Raw genomic sequence first — 20,128 nt, forward strand, 5'->3', positions numbered from 1 at the left:
CCATTTTCTTTATGTCCTGATGGAGTCTCTCCCTTGTTCTTTGCTCATCTGTGCAAGGTTTTTGGGAGAAAAATCGAGATGGGCATGCAAAAAGTGAATTTTGATGCTCATATTGCAACCTAAATTGCAAAGCTTTTCGAGCATATTTTGAACAATTTTCTCATAATCTTGTGATTTATGATTTCCTAGAAAGTTTTCCATTACACTTTTAAAAGCAGTCCAGGCTTCCCTTTCAACGTCAGTCACAGTAGTTTCAAACTGACCATCTAAAACCAATTTTCTAATTTGGGGACCAATGAAGATACCCTCCTTAAGTTTTGCATCAGATAAACCGGGACATTTACTGCAAAGGTACTTAAAGCAGTTGCCATCCTTATTCAATGCTTTAACAAATTGCTTCATTATGCCTAATTTGATAAGCAGTGGAGGTAAAAGTATTTTATCTGGATTCACCAAACTTTCGTGCACAATATTTTTTGACCCCGGCGTAAGTTTGTGCCTCCGAGGCCATTGCTTCTTTGTCCAGTGCAGTGCTTTAGCTCTGCTATCCCATTCACAAATAAAGCATGACATTTTAGTGTACCCACCCTGTTGCCCCAGCAACATACATAACACTTTTAAGTCTCCACATAGTTTTCATTTGTGATCTTGATAATTAATTTTCTCCAGAAGCAACTTTAGATTGTCATAAGTTTCTTTTAAGTAGACTGAATGAGCAACTGGCACAGATATGTACTTATCTCCATTATACAAGAGAACACCTTTTAATAAATAGTCTCCATTCACTAGGACCTTCTTGTGAAAAATACTGTATAAACTCCCTTTCACGATTTCTGTACCAGGAAAATTATGTACCTGGAGCAAGTAAGTTCTTCACTTGAAGTCTGGATCCTAGAATTTCAGCAGCATACTTTGGAAGACCTAAGTCCCTTACTAAATTGTTCAGTTTGACTTGCATGAATTGCTGTGACGTTAAAATATTTTCTGGTTGATAACATTCCTCTTCACTAACCTCTTTAGCTTCTGCTTCGGTGGAAAAAGATGTGGACTCCAAAGTTTCTGGTGGAGGTTTTACAGGCAGATCAGATCCATGCGGAACCAGTCTTATGGCTGACGGTAGATCTGGATATTTGATGTCCTTTTTATTTTTTGAATTGTAACCTTTAACGTCACATACAAAAAGTAACATTCATCATGGCTTACTGGCTTGCGCCACACCATAGGAATAGCAAATGGCAAGCACACCTTTTTCCTTGACTCCATTTTCTAAGATGTTCAACACATGTATGGCATACTTTATGTGATGCCCACTATTTATCCTAATCGCCTAGTTTTATGTCAAAGTATGCATAATACGATTTTTTTTACATAATTGGTAATATTTCACCTCTGCTTTACAGGAACAAAACAACTACATATGTAACAAAATATGTCGGGACTGTTTACACACTTTCTGGTTGCCATACTAAAAGAAAACTAACACACAATGAGAGCTCACGACGGTTTTTACAGGAATACTGTAACCGCATAAGGGATGTGCCACTTATATAGGCTGTGTGGTTGAGTGGACTGTAGAAACAAGTGAGTGCATGCTCAGACAAGTTTAACCCATAACTACACACAGGAGTCTCCCAGACTCCACTCGGAAAATAAAATTCTGGGAATCACTGATGGGCCGGAAGAGCAGGGTAGGGGCTGTCTACCTTGCAGTGTGTGCAGTTACGGGTTTAGCATGCACAATTTGTTGTACTTGATGCAATATTTGATATGATTACGAATATAGGGGTATAAAACTTGTAAACCATTGTAGAAACTATAGCTATGTACGCATTTGTGTATAATACCTAGGTAATATTTTGTTAATGAATTGTGAAAAATCTTTACGTGATAGAAACAAATGGACTTCAGTTTAGTCAGAATATGGCCAGACCTCTATGTCAGTCAGAATATGGCCAGAGCATTTACCACGTTTGGCCTTCTTGATGGTGTATTCTTGTTCATCTAAAATTCTGATTCAGTAGTTGGCAATATAAATTGCTCATTCTGCCTTCTCATCTGTAGATGATGTGTTCTAATATGGTACTGACAGTGGAATTCCAAGGGACAGATGGGAGTGTACCAGGTGCATTCAAGTTATAAGGTCTCCAAATTTATTTCTCATAAAATACACAAGATACAGAAGTGACACTTTTCAACATAGTCTCCTACAAGCTGCACACATTTTTCATACCTGTTCTTCCAAACTGTGACGGCTGTAGCAACGCTTTCTTGAAGTTATGTTCAGCCCACTGGTAAATAGCAGAAGCAGCTGCTTGTCAGCTAGGAAATCTTCTGCCATGAAGAGCATTCTTCATCATTAGGAACAACCAAAAGTCACTAGGTGCAACATTAGATGAGTATGGAGGATGAGATAACCTCAATATTGTTTTCTTTAAAAAAATTTTGAACATTTCCAGAACAATGGGGATGAAGCATTGTCCTGATGGAAAAAAAGTGATTCAGTCTGTGTGGATGTTTCTTCTTAGGAGTTGGGAGGAACTTTTTTCAGAACTTCTTCATATGAATTTCCTGTCACTGTAGTGTCCTTGGATACACAATGTGTAAGGATTATTCCATTAATATCCCAGAAAACAGCAACCATCATTTTCTCTGCATGGAATCTTTTGGGCAGTGGTGAATTAGTGTGCTTTGGGCAGACTTTCATTTCTGGATTGAAGGGTAGAACCCTAGTTTCATCCATCATGACAATCGAGGAAAAGAAAGATCCATTTATTGCAGCATCTTGAATGAACACTGTTTCATACAAGTTCACACCATTGTCTTTTTGTGTGTCTTCTCAATGATTGAAGGACGAGATTTTTAAGTATTATAAATACAGTATACTGTTTTGGGCACTGCAATCAACGTGACATACTGCATTGTGCTGTCATCTTCTGAAAACATTCATAACCAATTGTAAGTTAGACTAAAAGGTCCGGCTTTTAGTCTAACTGCCAACTCAAAATAAATTTGGAGACCTTATAACTTGAATACACCTTGTACTGTCTCTTCTTGAGGGGCAATGTACAATATCTCCTTTGTCTTGATTTTGTTACAGGTTATATTTTACGCCAATACTTAAGGATTAGTGTTGCCAGTATTTTCTGCAAGTCTTTGCCATGTATTTCTTTTCTGATAATATTTCAGGGAGGTGTCCTTCTTTCTTAGGGCTTTGTATTTTCATGGCAATTTACCTGTCTTCAGACATCTCACCATAGCTTAGTGGACTTGTTGGTACATGGTAATTAATTCAGTTAATTCCCACTTGCCCTAATGAATGCTTGCCATAATAGTGACCTGCCCTAATCGTCTCGCAATGGTAAGAGCAGAGGGGGGGGGGTGCTGTGGGAGTGAAGTCGAAAAAAATGTAATTAATGATGTTGAAATTTCACGTTTATTTAATAAAAAAAAACTTTCGAGCCTACAGGCCAGTAAGGCTCCTGGGGCTGATGGCATACCCTATAATCTGAAAGGAGGCAGCAAATGAGTGCTGTTTGTTTGTTTGTTATTTGGTTTTTAGGAGCATTAGCAACTAAGGCCATATTGCTCCGGGGATATGCGGTGGTCATTCCCTGACCTTTCCACATCCTCCATATTTGGTGGTCATGGGCTCGAACCCCGGTCTAATCAAGAAGCGTGTGCTACGCATTGCTGCTCCTGCCCACGGAGGTGCCTCAAATGAGTGCATCGAACCATTGAGGCTAATTATGCGTGCATCACTGGACTCAGGAGTGATTCCATTGAATTGGAAAAGTGCCAATGTGTCTCCAATACATAAAAGTGAAGTGGGAAATTATCGGCTGGTTAGTCTAACTTCGGTAGTAGGAAAAATCATGGAGACAGTGATCAAAGTTGGAATTCAGAATCATTTAGATAGAAATAGAATTCTGAAGGATACTCAGCATGATTTTATAAAGGGAAAATCATGTTTAACTAATCTAGTTAGCTATTTTGACAGGGTCACTCAAGAGCTGGACTTTGGGAATAATTTCGATATTGTTTATTTGGATTTCAGTAAAGCATTTGACTCGGTCCCACATGAGCTTTACATGTGGGACCGAGTCAAATCTTTACATCGTCTGCAAGAGGCAGAGGGTTGTGATAAATGGTAGTGGAGAATATGATAAATGTCACGTTCTCCACTACCAGATTGGGTTGATGTAAGAAGTTGTGTCCCCCAAGGATCAATATTACGACCACTGTTGTTTTGATTTTCTTGATTTTCATAAATCACATCGATGAAGGGATAGAGGGAGTGATGTCTAAATTTGCAGACGATGTAAAGATCGGTAGAGTAGTTAATGATCGCAGCCAAGCAGAGCTTCTTCAGAATGACCTAGATAGATTTCAGGGATGGTCAGAAAAATGGCAGCTATGCTTTAATCCAGTAAAGTGTAAGGTATTGCATCTGGGCACAGTAACCCCAATATAACTTGTACACTTGGCAAAGTTGAACTAAAGCCGGCAGTGGAGGAAAGGAACTTGGGTGTTAAAATAAGGTCAGACTTTGTAAGTTCTCTGAGCACTGTAAGGTTGCAAGGAAATTTTCTAATAATAATAATAATCAACCATGCAAATGTGTAATATTAGCATTAGTAGAGGCATATGATGCAAGAAAGCAAGCTTATGCAGCATCAGCCAAAAAAAAAAAACAAAAAAAAAATCCCACTTCCACTTCACCCAACCAACTACCCGCTGGCTAAAGGCAAATTTCCGCACGTCTATCCTACATCTATCTTTCCTCAATTTGAATTTATGCCCTCTCAGGTGAATATTCTGAGAAAGAGGAAGAATCTCATCAGCATTGAGCATGCTCAAACGATTCAAGGCTTTATACACCTCTATCAGATCACCTCGCTGGTGCCTAGTCTCCAGACTGTAATTTGCAAAATTTAAGCCTTTCTTCGTAAGAGTACCCCTTTGTTCCATTCACTAATCTTGCCCTTCTCTGAACTCGTTCCAGCAGCTCTATATCCTTTTTGAAATGAGGCCTCCAGACCTGTATACAGTACTCAAGGTGTGGCCTGACCATTGCCTTATACAAAGGAATAATCACCTCCTTATCCCTGAGAAAAATTCCTGTATATCATTGGCAAGACACCATGAGCTACTCTTGCAGCCTGTCTGCACTGCTCACAGAACTTCATATCTGCCTGCACAATTACCCCCAGGTCCTTTTCATTCTCTACCACTGTCAGTGTAGTACCACAGAGTTGATACATTGCTCTGGGGTTGCTGTTTCCCTGTATGTAGTACTTTACATTTGTCACCTCTCAGCCCATCTCCTCAACCTTTCCAGGTCCTGTTGCAGCAGCATTGTGTCAGTAGTGTCTTTGACAAACCTGCCAACCTTTGTATCATCCGAAAACTTGGACATTAAGTTTGATATACCATCATCAATATCATTTATAAATACAGAAAACAGTAGTGGACCCAACACTGAACCCTGAGGGACTCCACTAATAACATTAGTCCACGATGAGCAGTGTCCATTGATTACCACTCTCTGTCTTCTCCCCCTCAACCACCCCCTTTATCCATAGCAGCAATTTTCCTCCAATGCCACACTGCTCCAATTTGTGCAGCAGTCTTCCATGTGCAACAGTATCAAAAGCCTTTCTAAGATCCAAATAAATAATATCAAAGTTATTCCCTGCATCCAGTTCTTTTGTGACTACATCATAGTATCCAATCAAATTGGTCAGGCAAGACTTTCCCTTAACAAAACCATCCTGTGTCTGAGCTATAACTGAAGTCTTGTCTAGATGATCCTGCAGTGCTTCTTTAACCAGTGCCTCCATTAATTTTCCTGGAACAGAAGTTAAACTCATAGGTCTATAATTACTTGTATCAGCCTTTGATCCTCCTTTGTGAATTGGGGTCACATTTGCGCATCTCCAGTCTGTGGGTACCTCCCCTGAGTCCAAGGAAGCTCTCATAATTATGGCTAAGGGTTTGCTTACTTCCTTTGCTGCCTCCTTTAATACAACTGGATAGATCCCATCCACCCCAGGTGCCTTTCTTGTGTTTATCTTCAACAATATAAAAGCTACTCAACCTTTAAGTGTTTAAATTTTATTCTTATTATTGTTCAATAAATATTTTATCATTGTACAATTAATATTTATTATTGTACAGTAAATAAGTTAAAAATTTCTGTTAAAATTGTTTTTATTGTTAATTTATATTTCCAGTCAAAAACCATAAAAAAAACATTTTTGGCCTCTTACTTTTCATTTTTATCAAGGAATTATTATTCACAATATAAATATAAAAACCGATGTAGTATTTGTTTGGAATTTGGTTTGGAGTTCATTGGCGCATCAGCAACTGAGGCTATAATGCGCCATGTAGTATTTGTATTTATATGTATGTGCAATATACAAAGGGTACTAGGAAAGTTTTGCAATATGGCGCAACAATGAATCACAGGAAGCTGCTTGTTGCTGCATGTTGAGACATGTTCATACGTGCATAGTAGTCGCCGCGCCAAGTCGATGGGCTCAGTTATTCATTAGTAGTGAGAGTGTAAAGTGCTTGTGATGGCATTGTGGTCACGAAATGAGATAAGGACAGTTTTGCGGTATAATTTCGTGCGTGGTTTAACCATAGACCAGTGCTTAGAAGAAATGACTCTTGCACTAGATGATGATTGTCCACATCGTACAACGATATTCAGGTGGTATAGAGAATTCCAAAGGGGAAATTTCACTCTGGAGGATTCTGAGAGGCCGGGAAGGCCACGAACGTCAGTTACGGAGGAAAACGTTACTGCTGTGAGGAAAATGCTTGACGAAAACAGGCGAGTGACCTACCAACAGATAGAGGATACTTTGGGCCTAAATGCACCAGCAATTCGTTCGATTCTGCAAGATCATTTGCACGTGAAGAAACTTTGTTCTCTCTGGGTGCCGCATCAACTGACTGAAGAGCAGATGACACGACGTGTGACTTGGTGCCGGGAGATGTTAAAAAAGTTTGATAAGGGACAATCTCGGTATGTGAACAACATCATGACAGGTGACGAGACTTGGCTGTACTATTACGATCTGCCGACCAAGGCTCGAAACAAAGTTTGGGTCTTTGATGATGACGACACACCCGTAATTGTCAGAAAATCCCGATCTGTAAAGAAGAAAATGATAGCTGTATTTTTCAAATCGAGTGGAATTGTGGAACGTGTCATTTTGGACACGCAGAAGACAGTCACAGCTAAGTGGTATACTGAACAATGCCTGCCTAAAGTCATTGGATCTATGAAGAACCTGCGGCCAAAGTCAAGAATGGACACCTGGTACCTCCATCACGATAATGCTCCAGCTCACCGCGCAAAGCCTGCACCGAATATTTGACCACGACAGGACTGAAACTTCTCGAGCACCCTCCCTACAGTCCAGACCTTGCTCCCTGCGACTTTGCACTGTTCCCGCATGTGAAAATGAAGCTAAAAGGGAGGCGGTTTTCCAGTGATGAGGACCTTCTACGGGCTTGGGACAACGAGTGTGCTTTACTCCCTAGTGAAACTTGGCAGAACTGGTTTAAAGATTGGTTTCGGAGGATGGAGAGCCGTATTGAATGTAGAGGAAATTACTTTGAAAAAATTAAATAAAGAAAGCTGTATTGCAAAACTTTCCTAGTACCCTTTGTATATATATATATATATATATATATATACACCGTATTTCTTTGATTTTAAGATGCCATCAATTGTAAGACGCACCTTAATTTCAGTACCACCAACAGAAAAAAGCTTTGATTCTAAAAAAAAAATAAAAAAAACACTAAAATATATCTAACAAATATTTTTATTATAATAGAATTCAATTTACTAACAACAATAGTATTTATCATAGGTATTCATCACTTCCTTCTGAATTTTCTGAGCCATCGATATCTGCATCTGAATCAATATCAGTCTACTTCACATTCAGAGTGATTCTTCTGAGCCGTTGTTATCTTCATTATTATTAGCATATGGTGCAAGGAAGCCTAAGGCTTATGCTGCACCAGCTAAAAAAAAAAAAAAAAAAAAAATTCTGAATTATCCTGAGAGAGAGAACAGGAATTAGAAGGGAATCACCAAGAGAAGAGAAGAATGATGATATCCAGCTCAGGACTCTTGGTGTGCCAAGCCCATACTCACCAAATATGAGCCCCTGGGGTTACCATAATATATCGTCTTCTGAGCCATCGAGAGCGTTGGTGATGCAACATTTTTTAAATGAGTGCTGCACTATTCTTTCTGGGATTGTCTTCCAAGCTGTTGATACTCGTTCTGCTAGTTTTGATGCCGGTCTTTCTTAATTTTTCCGGAAGATGTCAGCAGAAGGTTGTCAGTCAACAGCCAGAATTCATGTTCCTTAGCATTAGCAGAGGCATATAATGCAAGAAAGCAAGCTTATGCAGCACAGCCAAAAAAAGTAATCCTTAAATGGTTTGTTGACTGAAATGTCGAATGGCTGCAGTTGGCTAGTCAATGCCACTAGGAATCACAACCAAGCCACCACGTTTTGCACGATTTTATTTTTGACCCGTTCGGACAAATGTCCATGAAATGCATCAAGTCGAGCATGCTAGGTGAGTTACGAAGACTTCCAGGACGCCTATTCTACACAACATTTAGCCAGTCTTCCCTAAGCTCTGCCAACATCCATCCATTTTTTTGTGCACACACACAATAACATCTTTAGAGAAAATTTCATTCTTCGGTATGGTTTTTCGATTTAAAATTAAATATGGTGGCAACTTTCGACCATCAGCAGTGATGCACAGCATCACAGTGATACGCTGATTTTCGTAGCCAGTGTTTATAATCTTGATTTCTTTAGCGTTGACGGTGTAATTTCGAGGCATGTCGAAGAAGACCGGAGTTTCATCAGCATTTACAATTTGACTAAAGTCATGGATTCTTTTTTTTCTTAATTTCATTACTTGTTGCTGAAAGTTAATCAGCTTCTATTGAAAGTCTGCAGGAATTTTTTGACAGATAGATGTTCGGTGCGTTGTAGCGGATAATCCGCTACGACGCATGGGTCTGTCGCACCAGCCGCTTCTGCCTTTAATTAAAAATTATTTTCTCTATTCCGACGGACTTCGCAATTTCTCCGGCTTTCAATTGCATGGCTTGTCGAGTGATGGGTAATCCTCTTGGTTGTTGCTTTTCACGAGAATATGGAATTGCGATCATTTCTCCAACGAAGTAAGTTTACCTCACTAATGTCATAATGTCGACCCACAGCTGTTTCCATGTTCTTTTCATTACATAATAACTTTTCGTTTCAATGCGGCTTGGTAGTGCAATCTTTTTGACATTTTAATGTGCAATAAGAGATCAAAATGAACGAAATACAGTAACTCCACTTCTTACGTACTTTCGAAGATACAAACAAAACTTCCTAGTATCTGCTGTGAGCTCCACAATAATGAAATAACGGTGGCTTCGCATTTCGAAAGCGCATGAAATCACCCACGCTGCTTTATTCACAGTGGTAACATATCGCATTCTCCAATTCCATTGGTTAACGGTTAAACTTGGATGCGAGGTTTCCGCATAAAAACAAAACGTGTGGTGCCGGTTGCAAAGTGCAGGATAATTCGAAAAAAAAAAAAAAAAAAAACTGCGATTCTAGGCGCACGCCGTTTTTAGAGACGTTTATAGGGAGGAAAGTGCGGGAAATAGGGGAAAAATTTATATATATATTAAAGTTGCCTCAAATTTAAATACGGAGGTGGGCCTCTTTCATCCTTAATCGGCCCTGCGCATACCTATCATCAGACCATGCTGCTGCTGCCAAGTTTTTATCCTGGGTCTGGGATTCTTGTGCATTATGAAAAGAGGCCAAATGTTTTCATTTCATTATATTCTTCCAGATAAGTCAAAATCAACTTACAATTGTATGTTCCGATTAATTCAACAGAAAGTATTGAAAATCGGGACAACGTTCAACGAAAGCGTTGTGATTAGATCCATATAAGGAAGATTTTCTGATACTACCCCAGGGGCTCACATCTGGTGAGTATGGGTTTGGCACACCCAGGGTCCTGAGCTGGATATCATCATTCTTCTCTTTCTTGGTGATTCCCTTCCCTTCTCTCTCTCTCTCTCTCTCTCTCTCTCTCTCTTAGGGTAACTTGGGAATTTTTTTTTTTTTTTTTGGCTGGTGCAGCATAAGCCTCAGGCTTCCTTGTATCATGTAGCTAATAATAATAATAATAATAATAAAGGCTGTTTATTTCATTTCAGTCAAGCAATTTGGGGGAAAGTACAACATTTAGGATTACGATTGGCATACACCGAGGAACAAATTGTCAAAAAGTTAGTGAAGTCAATGGTGGGATTATTATTAATAGCCATATGGTGCAAGGAAGCCTGAGGCTTGTGCAGCACAGAAAAAAAAATTCCCGAGTTACCCTGAGAGAGAGAGAGAGAGAGAGAGAGAGCGAGAGTGTGTGTGTGTGTGTGTGTGTGTGTGTGTGTGTGTGTGTGTGTGTGTGTGTGTGTGTGTGTGTGTGTGTGAAAGAGAGAGAGAGAGAGAGAGTCAAAAATAGAAGGGAATCACCAAGAAAGAGAAGAATGATGATATCCACCTCAGGACCTAGGTGTATCAAGCCCATACTCACCAGATGTGAGACCCGGGGTTAAATTTAGCATTTGTTTCTTTAGAGGAAGCTTGGGAAAGAATCATTCGAGAATTGGACGGCAACCTCTACAAATTCGCAGTCGATAAGAAATATAGGCAGAAAGTACTCGGTCGACTTCCTTTCCAGGACCACGTCAGAGGATATTAGAGGCTGCTCCCGAGGACCTATCCATCATTGCCATGGATCCATCACTCCAGTGTTCAGACCTTTCTGGAGTCATAATGCTTTTTTTTTAATCTTTGTTTATTATCTTGTGTAATTTCTTTCATGTAAACCCCTGGCTTGTAGCCGTGAAGGGAGTTTGTATACAGCAATGTGCCTTCTGTATATAAGAAAAGAGTTATTTTTCTAATGTCCACCGTCAGAATATCCTTCATATGAAAAGTGCGAAGTCTTTATAAAATACTTTAAAACAAATTGGATTGGATCCCCCCCGCTCACTTTCTGCCATCATTGTGATTCATCGTGCTAATTTTGGTCCTCGAATAATAAATAATGTGGAAGGATGGCATTATGTCTTATATAATTCTGTGGGACAATATCATGTGAATATATGGAAGATGATTACCCTTTAAAAAAAAAAAAAACAGATAACTTTAAGAGAATACTAGGATTAGTAAATGTTGGAAATCTTCCACCTAGTAAAAAACGTAAATACAAGGGCATTAATAACAAATTAATGAAATTAACAGCAGATAGACAAAACGGGGACACCTTTGTGCAAACAGTTGGTTACTTTCTTCCACTAAAAGATTAACTAATAAATTGTATATAGGTATTTTAAACCTGTGTTTATTTCCCTTTTTGATATCAAGACATTTGTATTTCTTTTTAAACATAATTTGTATTTGCATGAAGAAAATAAATTGATTATTAGTTTGATGTTATATTTGTTTATTTTTTTAATTATGTTTTGAAGTTTTGCAGTTATTAATCAGTCCAAACTAGATTTTCAACAGACTAAGAGTAGAAAACCTGCTTCTTGCCCTAATGGTAGCCAAGCATTCTGGTCTCTTGCCAAAGCTATTGGCCATAACTTTTGCCCATCTCTGCTCCCAACTCTGTCAAAACCAGTTGGTTCTGTTGTCACTTCAGCCAAGGAAAAAGCTCATTTTTCTTCCATCTCATATATTAATGTTCTTGGTAAAACACCCCCCACCATTCCCAACATGCTCCATTCAATGCCTCCTGTGGTCTTCCGTCAAAAGGATGTCAGAAGGATTTTGATGAATCTTGATACTAAGAAAGCATCAGGTCCTGATGGTATTTCTCCATTTGTTCTCAAAACCTGTGCTCTTGAACTTACTCCTGTTCTTCCGCCTTTTTTCACTTTCTTATTCCAAAGGTGTTTTTCCTTTTGCTTCGAAATTTGCTCATATCCAGCCAGTTCCTTAAGGATGAAAAATCCCTCCCATCCAATTATCGTCCTATTGCAATTACTTCTACTCTTTCTAAAGTAATGGAGAAATCAATTAACCGCCAACTCTTAAACTACCTAGAAACCTTCCGTCTGATCACCGATCGCCAATATGGATTCCGTCAGTGTCAATCCACTGATGATATTCTTGCTTATGGTACTCATTTATGGACTAATTCAATGGAAAAGTGGTGAAACACAAGCAGTTGCTCTTGACATCTCAAAGGCTTTCGATCATGTTTGGCATAAAGGTCTTCTAAACAAGCTTCCATCATATGGTTTGCCAACTGTTTTTTGTAATTGATTATCCAGTTTTCTCTCTGATCGCTCACTGAGGGCGATGTTAGATGTCTCTGTCTTCTAACTTCTCCACTAATGCTGGTGTCCCCAAGGTTCAGTTCTTTCCCCCCACTCTTTTCCTATTGTATATTAATGACCTTCCATGGCTGGAAATCCTATCCATAGTTTTGCCGATGATAGCCATTGCATTCCACTTTCCATTTTGAGAAACCCTGCCCTGCTCGATCAGCTTCAACTTCTCGAATATCCGCTACCAATTCCTTAAATTCACAGCCATTTGAGGACAGCTTCAATTGCTGCTTTTCAAATTTCTGTTTGTTGGCCAGAAATTCTGGGATGTACAATGTTATAACAGACACATTGGCCCAACACAAACCCAACTGCAATTGTGTTTGTAATTGCAGTTGGGTCTGCAATTGCACATCCATTATGCTCTAGGACTGTTACAGGGTGTGATGTGTATGTCCCTTTAATTTTCCGACTTTCTCCCAAAGGAATTTTGGTGCTGCCCCCCCCCCAGCTGATGGAAGTTGTAAAGCGGATCCAAGATTCTTCCTGACTCTGATGTCTAATATAACATGCTTTGGCACGTCATATTAAGTGAAGGCTATTAATTTTTCAGTGGTATGATATCGACAAAATATCCCCCACATCTTGTTTTGTGCCTTTCTTGCTGCTGTACATTCCATGTTCCACCTTAGTTTCGGAAACGACAGAAACTGAGTTGATGTCAATTGCCTCCGCTTGGACAACAGTCTCTGTAACATGCTTTACCATGTCATTAATTGGCTCCTTGCTGACTGTGATGGTATCAAACGATGCCAGATCTTTGAAGGCATTCAAGTCAGCGCGATTGATCTTGCACTGTGATATCCTAGACAGGTGGCATGGTCTCCCATGCAAAGGGTGAATATCATAGGGAAATTATCGCTATCATAAAAGTTGACCTCAACTTCCCATGTACAAACAGGAAGGAGAGAGAGATAGGGGGAGCATATAGAGAGATCAATTGCGGTGATTGTACAGGGATACATGTGGAAAAAGGTGTTATGTCCCATATTTACAGGTCATTATTTTCGAGCATGCACTCTACAGTCTCACCCCCTCCATTGATGTTAGCACTACCCCACAGAGTATCATGTCCATGATACTCGGTGGGGTAGTGCAGAGTATCATGTCCATTAAAATTCCCTAGTAACAGAAAAGGGGACGGCAATTGGCTAATGAGATCATCAAGGCTGCCTGGCAGATGTCGTTCCGGTGGCTAATAGATTGAACAGATAGAAGAAACCCTACTGAAAGGCTATGGCTTCTAAATTAATAGCGAGTGGCATAGTTTGAAAGTGGGTATGGTTACCCACAAGGATGGAGACTCCTTCGTGGGCAGGTCATCCCCAGTTCTGTCTTTCCGAATGGTAGAACAGCTGCAAATATGAGGGTCCTCTTAAATATATCTCTTGTAAGCAGAAGCACATACATAGTAGGGCCTTGATGTCGTCACTGTTTCGACGGAAACCACGGCAGTTCCATTACAGAAATTTTGGAAGTAGACATTACTTAGATTTTGTGGGTACATCTGTGGCTGAAGGGCTTTATCCTTTTTGGGCAGAACGACATCCAGTATCCATATCTTCGTTCGCAGAAAGTTCCAAGACCACGTCATCGTTTGTTTCCTTCCCCTCTATCTCATTCCATTTTTTTCACTTTCCATGGGCAGTGAATCAGGTTTTCTTGTTTGCTCCTTATCATTTTTTTTAGGTAGAGGTGGAGCAGTAGTATCAATATGGGAGTGGCAGCTGATTGGGTGTTTTGATCTGGCTTTTGAGTGTTTAGTAAGTAGCGTGCAATGGGAGCAAAAGATTCTTTTGGCGGGATGGTTATGTCTATTTGAATTCCAACAGATTTCTTCCCTGCCTCCTTTTGAGCATACGTTGTTTTATTACTAACTGGCATTACTGTTTTCTTCGCCTGCTGATAAGGAATATTCAGATCTGCCTTTTGTCACTGGATCTCTTTTTCTTGTTTCCACCACTGGCGGCATGCCCTTGAGTATGCAGGGTGCTCACCGTCACAGTTGACACAAGTAGGTTTGGCGGCTTTACATGCATTTCTTTCTCTGTCTTTTGCCCAGAACCGAGCATAGGCGGGTGCTCCACGACAGGCCATCTGTAAATGCCCATATTTCTGGCATTTAAAACATCGCAGTGGGTTTGGAATTTATGTACGCTGATTTGTATTGAATTTGGAGACGGAGTATTAAATATACAGATGAGATTTTTAAATGGTACTGACTTCCGATCCTTACGCATAGAAATTCTTTTAACAGCTATCACTCCCTGTGGTTTTAGTTCGGATAGGATTTCCTCCCCGGTGACCTAAAAGAGGTCCCGCTTGATGAAGTTTGAATTCTGTGTGGTGTCGCAGTAACTGGTATTCCTCCGATTGATGTTCGGAGTAGCTGCTCATAGTGCCTGTCATTATTGGTTTCACTTAAGAGGTCTCCAGAATGAAGCCTCACAAACGATTTAGGGGAACCTGCTAACCCCTTTAAACCTGAATGAAAAAGGGCAACATTTTTCCAGTTCATTTCAGTGTTGGAATGAATGATCAGAAACCTTAGAATGGGACACGACAGGACTTCAGTTCGTGGTCTCTTTGAATGTGGCATTATCTGTATCTAAATTATTATGTTAGGGACCGGGTTGAATAGTTTTATCAGTATTCACGAGTGTTTTTATATTGGTTCAGTGCCTGGGCTCGCCAACCACCACGGAGCCCAAAGGGACGCCCAATACCCCAGCAAGTAATAAATGCTCGGGAGTGGGATGCCAGGGCTACCCAGACACCATATATGCACCATCGCCAGCCTGAATCCTGTCCCTCGAACCATGAAGGTAGCAGCATTGCATTGACAAGGTTGACCCAAACAGGCGAACACACTAGCGGGCCATCCAGGACTAACCATCTTGTCGAAACAGGCCAAAGTGATGTGTTGAAGCCGGGTCCCTCAACCACCAGGATCCCCATCTCCGAATATTCACGGATCGCAGCGCATGGCAAACACGCCGGATTCTGTTGATGGTAGCCTGGAACTTAGGCTGTGGGCGTTGGATCAGAATGATGCAAATCTGCAGGTCCAACAGCATTACTGGGAGATCCCTCACCACGTAGGGGGACTCTTTAACAGATCCATGCTCTAACCACAGTATAACTGTATCCTTGTCTGGATAATCTTCCATTATTTCTTTAGTCACATTCCATTTCCCTGGAACAGTAGTAAAGCTAACAGGTCTGTAATTACGTACCGTTCGATCCCTTTTGTGAACTCAGGAATACATTCACATATCGATTTTAAGGGCACAAAAGTTGATCTAGTTGTACACGTTGGCACTAATCATATTAAGAGTAGGAGAACTTAACAAATACAGGTCACTGTTGAAAAAAAGCCATGAATTAGGGTTGAATTTGAAAGTGTCTGCAATTCTGCCCAGACACGATAGGAGGGAGTATATGATGAGAGCCTTGTCGATCAATTCAGCCTGGAAAGATTGTGCAAGGCTTAAGGGGTAGAATTTTTTCAGCCTGGTCTGTACTTGTTAACAGGAGAGACTGCTTCTACAGGGATGGGATACACTTAAATAGAAAGGGTGCAAGAATATTTGCTAATGCTGTCGAGGCAGCGATAGGTGGGTCGGAAAACTGCTAGCTTGAGGGGGGGGGGGATACGAGGACTAATAGATTAACAGTAGCCACTGGCAGAGGTGAAAGTGATTCTTGCACCGCTTCTATTGGAATGAGCAGCAGCCTGGAAAATAAGATGCAGGATATTTCAGAGACTGCTGGGAATCATTGGGGTACAAGTAAACACATGGGTTGTGTTAGGGTAGCTAAGAAAAAGAACAGGTGCATGTATACTTGTGTGTACACCAATGCTAGGAGTTTAGTAAATAAAGTTGATGACTTTGAGGTATTGCTCAAAACATCAAAGGCAGATATTGTTGGGATTTCAGAGACGTGGTGTCACACAGATATAAGGAATGCAGAAATGGAATTTGGGGAGTACAATGTCTACAGAAAGGATAGACAGGATAGGAAGGGAGGAGGGGTTAGCTATTAGTTAAGAAATACATAAAATCCAAGGAAGTGAAGCCAGTCGACATCGCTGGACAGTGCAGTGTCGAGTCAGTTTGGTGTGACATAAGCATTGGGAGATCAAAATTGAGAGTAGGAGTGTGCTATAGGCCTAATGACTGATGAGTATAATAAGACACTGTACAGGGAAATAGAGTGGGCCAGTAAATCAGAGAGTCTTATAATGGGGGATTTTAATTTCCCAGATATTACCTGGAATTTGCGAGTTGGTCACTCACACTAGCAAGGCTTTTGTGGATTTATTGGATGATTGTTTTCTACATCATCATGTTCGGGAGGCAACTAGAGGGAGTAATACTCTTCATTTGATTATCAGCAGTGATTCTTCAAGCATTAAGAATCTGCAGATAAAGGAACCACTAGGTGGCAGTGATCACAGTGTGCTGAAGTGGGATTTACTCAAAGAAGTAACTACCATCAGGGGTAAAGGGAAGGGTTTTTGCTTTCGTAAAGGCGACTACGATGGTCTGAGACAGTATTTAAATTCTATACAGTGGGACCAACTGACGATGTTACGAACAGCAAATTCAAAATGGGAAGCATTTAAAGAACTTATCTTGGAAGCTACTAGGCTTTACATACCAACTAAGAAATATTGTTCAAGGTTTAGGCCTAAATGGATGTCAGATGAACTAATGAGAAGAGATATAGCAGAGAAGAAAAATGCATGGGATACGTATAAATTAACATGTGACACAGAAGCCTATGACATATAAGTTGATCTGCAACCAAGTTACAAAGGAGGTTAGGCAGGTTACGAGAAATCTTTGGCAAAGGATGCAAAGAAAAACAGCAAAGAGTTCTTTATTTATGTAAACTCTAGAAGGAAGGGGATGAATCAGATTGGTCCACTTGATATCGATGGTTCAATCAACTGTTGATGATCCTGCTCAGGTAGCTAACAAACTAAATGAATATTTTGCATGGACATTCACACACGAGGAGTTATTCAGCGAGGGGAATGCCAGAGGAGTATTCAACTCTGGCAGTAAGCTCAGGGCGTGCGGTAGATTTTCTCAGTATGATGCAAGTCTTCGAAATGCCGCCCCTTAAATGTTTTTTCTTTAAAATAACCTTCGATTGTGATTTTAAAAAAAAACTGCACAAAATGTACGAATACTATTTTTATTTTGAAAATATAAACTACTTTAAAATAATGATATCAACTATCAACTACAACAATCTACTACAGTTTTACCCTTCTAACTTTAATTCGTTAAAGCAAATTCGTTAATTAGGGATGTGTAGTCTATAGTGGCAGCCAATGTAGATTCAATAGAAATTAATGACAGATTTCTAAGTTTTGTTTGGGTTATTGAACTTCTTAAGTAGTGTTTTATTAATTTTAATTTCGAAAAACGTCTTTCCCCACTAGCTACAGAGACAGGGAGTGTTAATAAAATTCTCAGAGCTACAACAGTATTCGGATACAAAGTAATTAAGTTATTTTGGCACAAATAATTTAAAACATCCAAAGCTTTCATAGAATATGGTAGCATTCGGGATACATCACATAATTCTTCTTGAAGATCATTTGCATTTATATCTAATTCATTTTCGACCGAAAGTATTGACTGGAGACTGGTACAATAATTTTCTAGCGTTTTGTCATCTATATCCTTGAGTTTTAAAATGTCATATAAAAACTGAAAATTTTTGCTATGGGTTTTCAGAAGCGTGAATCGTTCATTCAGAGAATGAAGGGTAATATCCAGGATATAATTGAAAAAGTTTATTTTAAATTTACTCTCCTCTGTTAAGGGTTCATCGACAGCTTCTTCATAGTCAAATTGACGCTTTTTCCTTCTGTCTCTAACTTCAGTTTCGGCAGGAAATTCCGTACTGCATTCAAGATTCTCTGTAATTTCATTAGCAGCAATTTTCATCTGATCATATCCAGATTTTCTATAGCTTTTCACTTTTTGTATGGTTTCTGATAACATCCTTACCCAATTTGACAAATTTATAGTTACAGATTGCAATAGCTTCGAGACTGAATTTATTTCAAATAAAATATCATGCCAAAGAATTACACCGCATATAAACTTGTAATTTTTAATAATTTTTGCTAACCCTCTTGCTTTAACTTTAGTTTCTGCATCTCTGTTGACGTCTTCTATTATTTGGATTAATGCATCATAGATTTCGCAAAGTTGAAATCGTAAAGGTTTTAACGCATCTGCTCTGCTTGACCACCTAGTAGCACTCAATGGTTTTAGAGTTAATTGTGAAACATATTTTTTTAGCACTTCCCAACGCTCTGTATAACCAGAAAAAAAAGTGTAAAGTTCTTGTACAATAGAAAAAAAAGTTGTTTTTTTATGTAGAAGAAGACGCTGCATCATTCACAACTATCTTTAAAGAATGACATGCGCAGGGCACATAAAACGCCCTTGGATATTTTTCAAGTATTCTATTTTGTACACCCTTTCTTACTCCTTTCATATTAGCTCCGTTGTCATAGCCTTGTCCTCTAAGCCACTTTAACTCAAACCCTAACTTTTCCAAATGTGTCACAATAAGTTCTGTCAAACCCTCTCCGGTTGAATCACTAGCTTCAAAAAAACCAATAAAGAAATCTTCAATTTCATATTTATTTTGAATGGAGTTAAAAGCGACAACTCTTATTGTTAATGAGAGCTGTTCAATATGACTTACGTTTGGGATACAATCGGCGATTATCGAAAAATATTTAGCGATTTTTGTTATTTCGACAGTTTTGCTTAAAATTACATTTCCCATCAAATTTATCAATTCATCGTGTATATTATTGTTAAGATAAGTCACAGACCATTTATCAGACTCGCGTTGAACTTTCCTAATATGTTCTTCCATAACTGGATCAAACTCAGAAAGCAATTCTACCAACTTTAGGAAGTTTCCGTTATTAGGCTGAAACAAATGTTCAGTTGTTCCACGAAAAGCTAAGCATTGTGAGGCCAATAGTCTAATTATTGACATAATTCTTTTTAGAACTCCTCTCCAATGCTGAATTTCCATATCCATAATTCGTTGAATTCAGCGTCAATAGTTTTTTTTTGTGCTTTAATCGAATGTCCAATTCTTTCCATGCTCTAAAAGCATTTCTGTGATTTACAGACTTTTCGTGCATTGTGAGGGCTCTTATAAGATTTCCCCAGTCAGAATAGCCTTTTTTGGGCCAGTCACTAATAGCAGACGAATTATCAAATAACATACAACAAAAGCAAAAAAACGGCATCATTTGTAACAGAGTAAATCAACCAACTTCTCTCAACGACTTCACCATTGCTAAACACTTTCAAATAATGCGAGGGCGAAAATCTACGTCTTCCTTTATTAATAGGAAACTCGAATTCTTTAATTTGATGTGGACCCCTCTCAACCAGTATTTGACGAGTTTCAGATGACATGCAGAAAGCATTCCATAATGCAGGATCAGAAGGAATTTCGTTTAATATCTGCTGGCTGCCACTGCTATTGCTACCCGGCTCTTGATGAACTTCTAACTTCTAATGGTGTTATTTTTTGGCTCTCTTCAACAACTTCTTCTGGAAGTGATTGGGGCGGCACTGAGTTTTTATTTGTTATTATTAAATC

The 20,128-nt window shown here is 39.4% G+C and overlaps 2 protein-coding genes across 2 annotated transcripts; both read right to left on the reverse strand.

Moving 5' to 3' along the window:
- Nucleotides 1-17,757: 17,757 nt before the first annotated feature.
- Nucleotides 17,758-18,492, reverse strand: LOC150076376 (uncharacterized). Its single transcript, XM_090387338.1, has one exon. The coding sequence runs from the start codon at nt 18,490-18,492 to the stop codon at nt 17,758-17,760; it is 735 nt and encodes a 244-aa protein (XP_090243464.1).
- A 376-nt stretch (nt 18,493-18,868) lies between these two features.
- On the reverse strand, nt 18,869-19,555 carry LOC150076377 (zinc finger MYM-type protein 1-like). Its single transcript, XM_090387339.1, has one exon. It carries the CDS (start codon nt 19,553-19,555, stop codon nt 18,869-18,871), a length of 687 nt encoding a protein of 228 aa, XP_090243465.1.
- Nucleotides 19,556-20,128: the final 573 nt, after the last annotated feature.

The sequence above is a fragment of the Mastigoproctus giganteus genome, chromosome 13, assembly GCF_048544385.1.
Source record: "Mastigoproctus giganteus isolate SK-2022 chromosome 13, ASM4854438v1, whole genome shotgun sequence".
Classification (NCBI taxonomy): Eukaryota; Metazoa; Arthropoda; class Arachnida; order Uropygi; family Thelyphonidae; genus Mastigoproctus; species Mastigoproctus giganteus.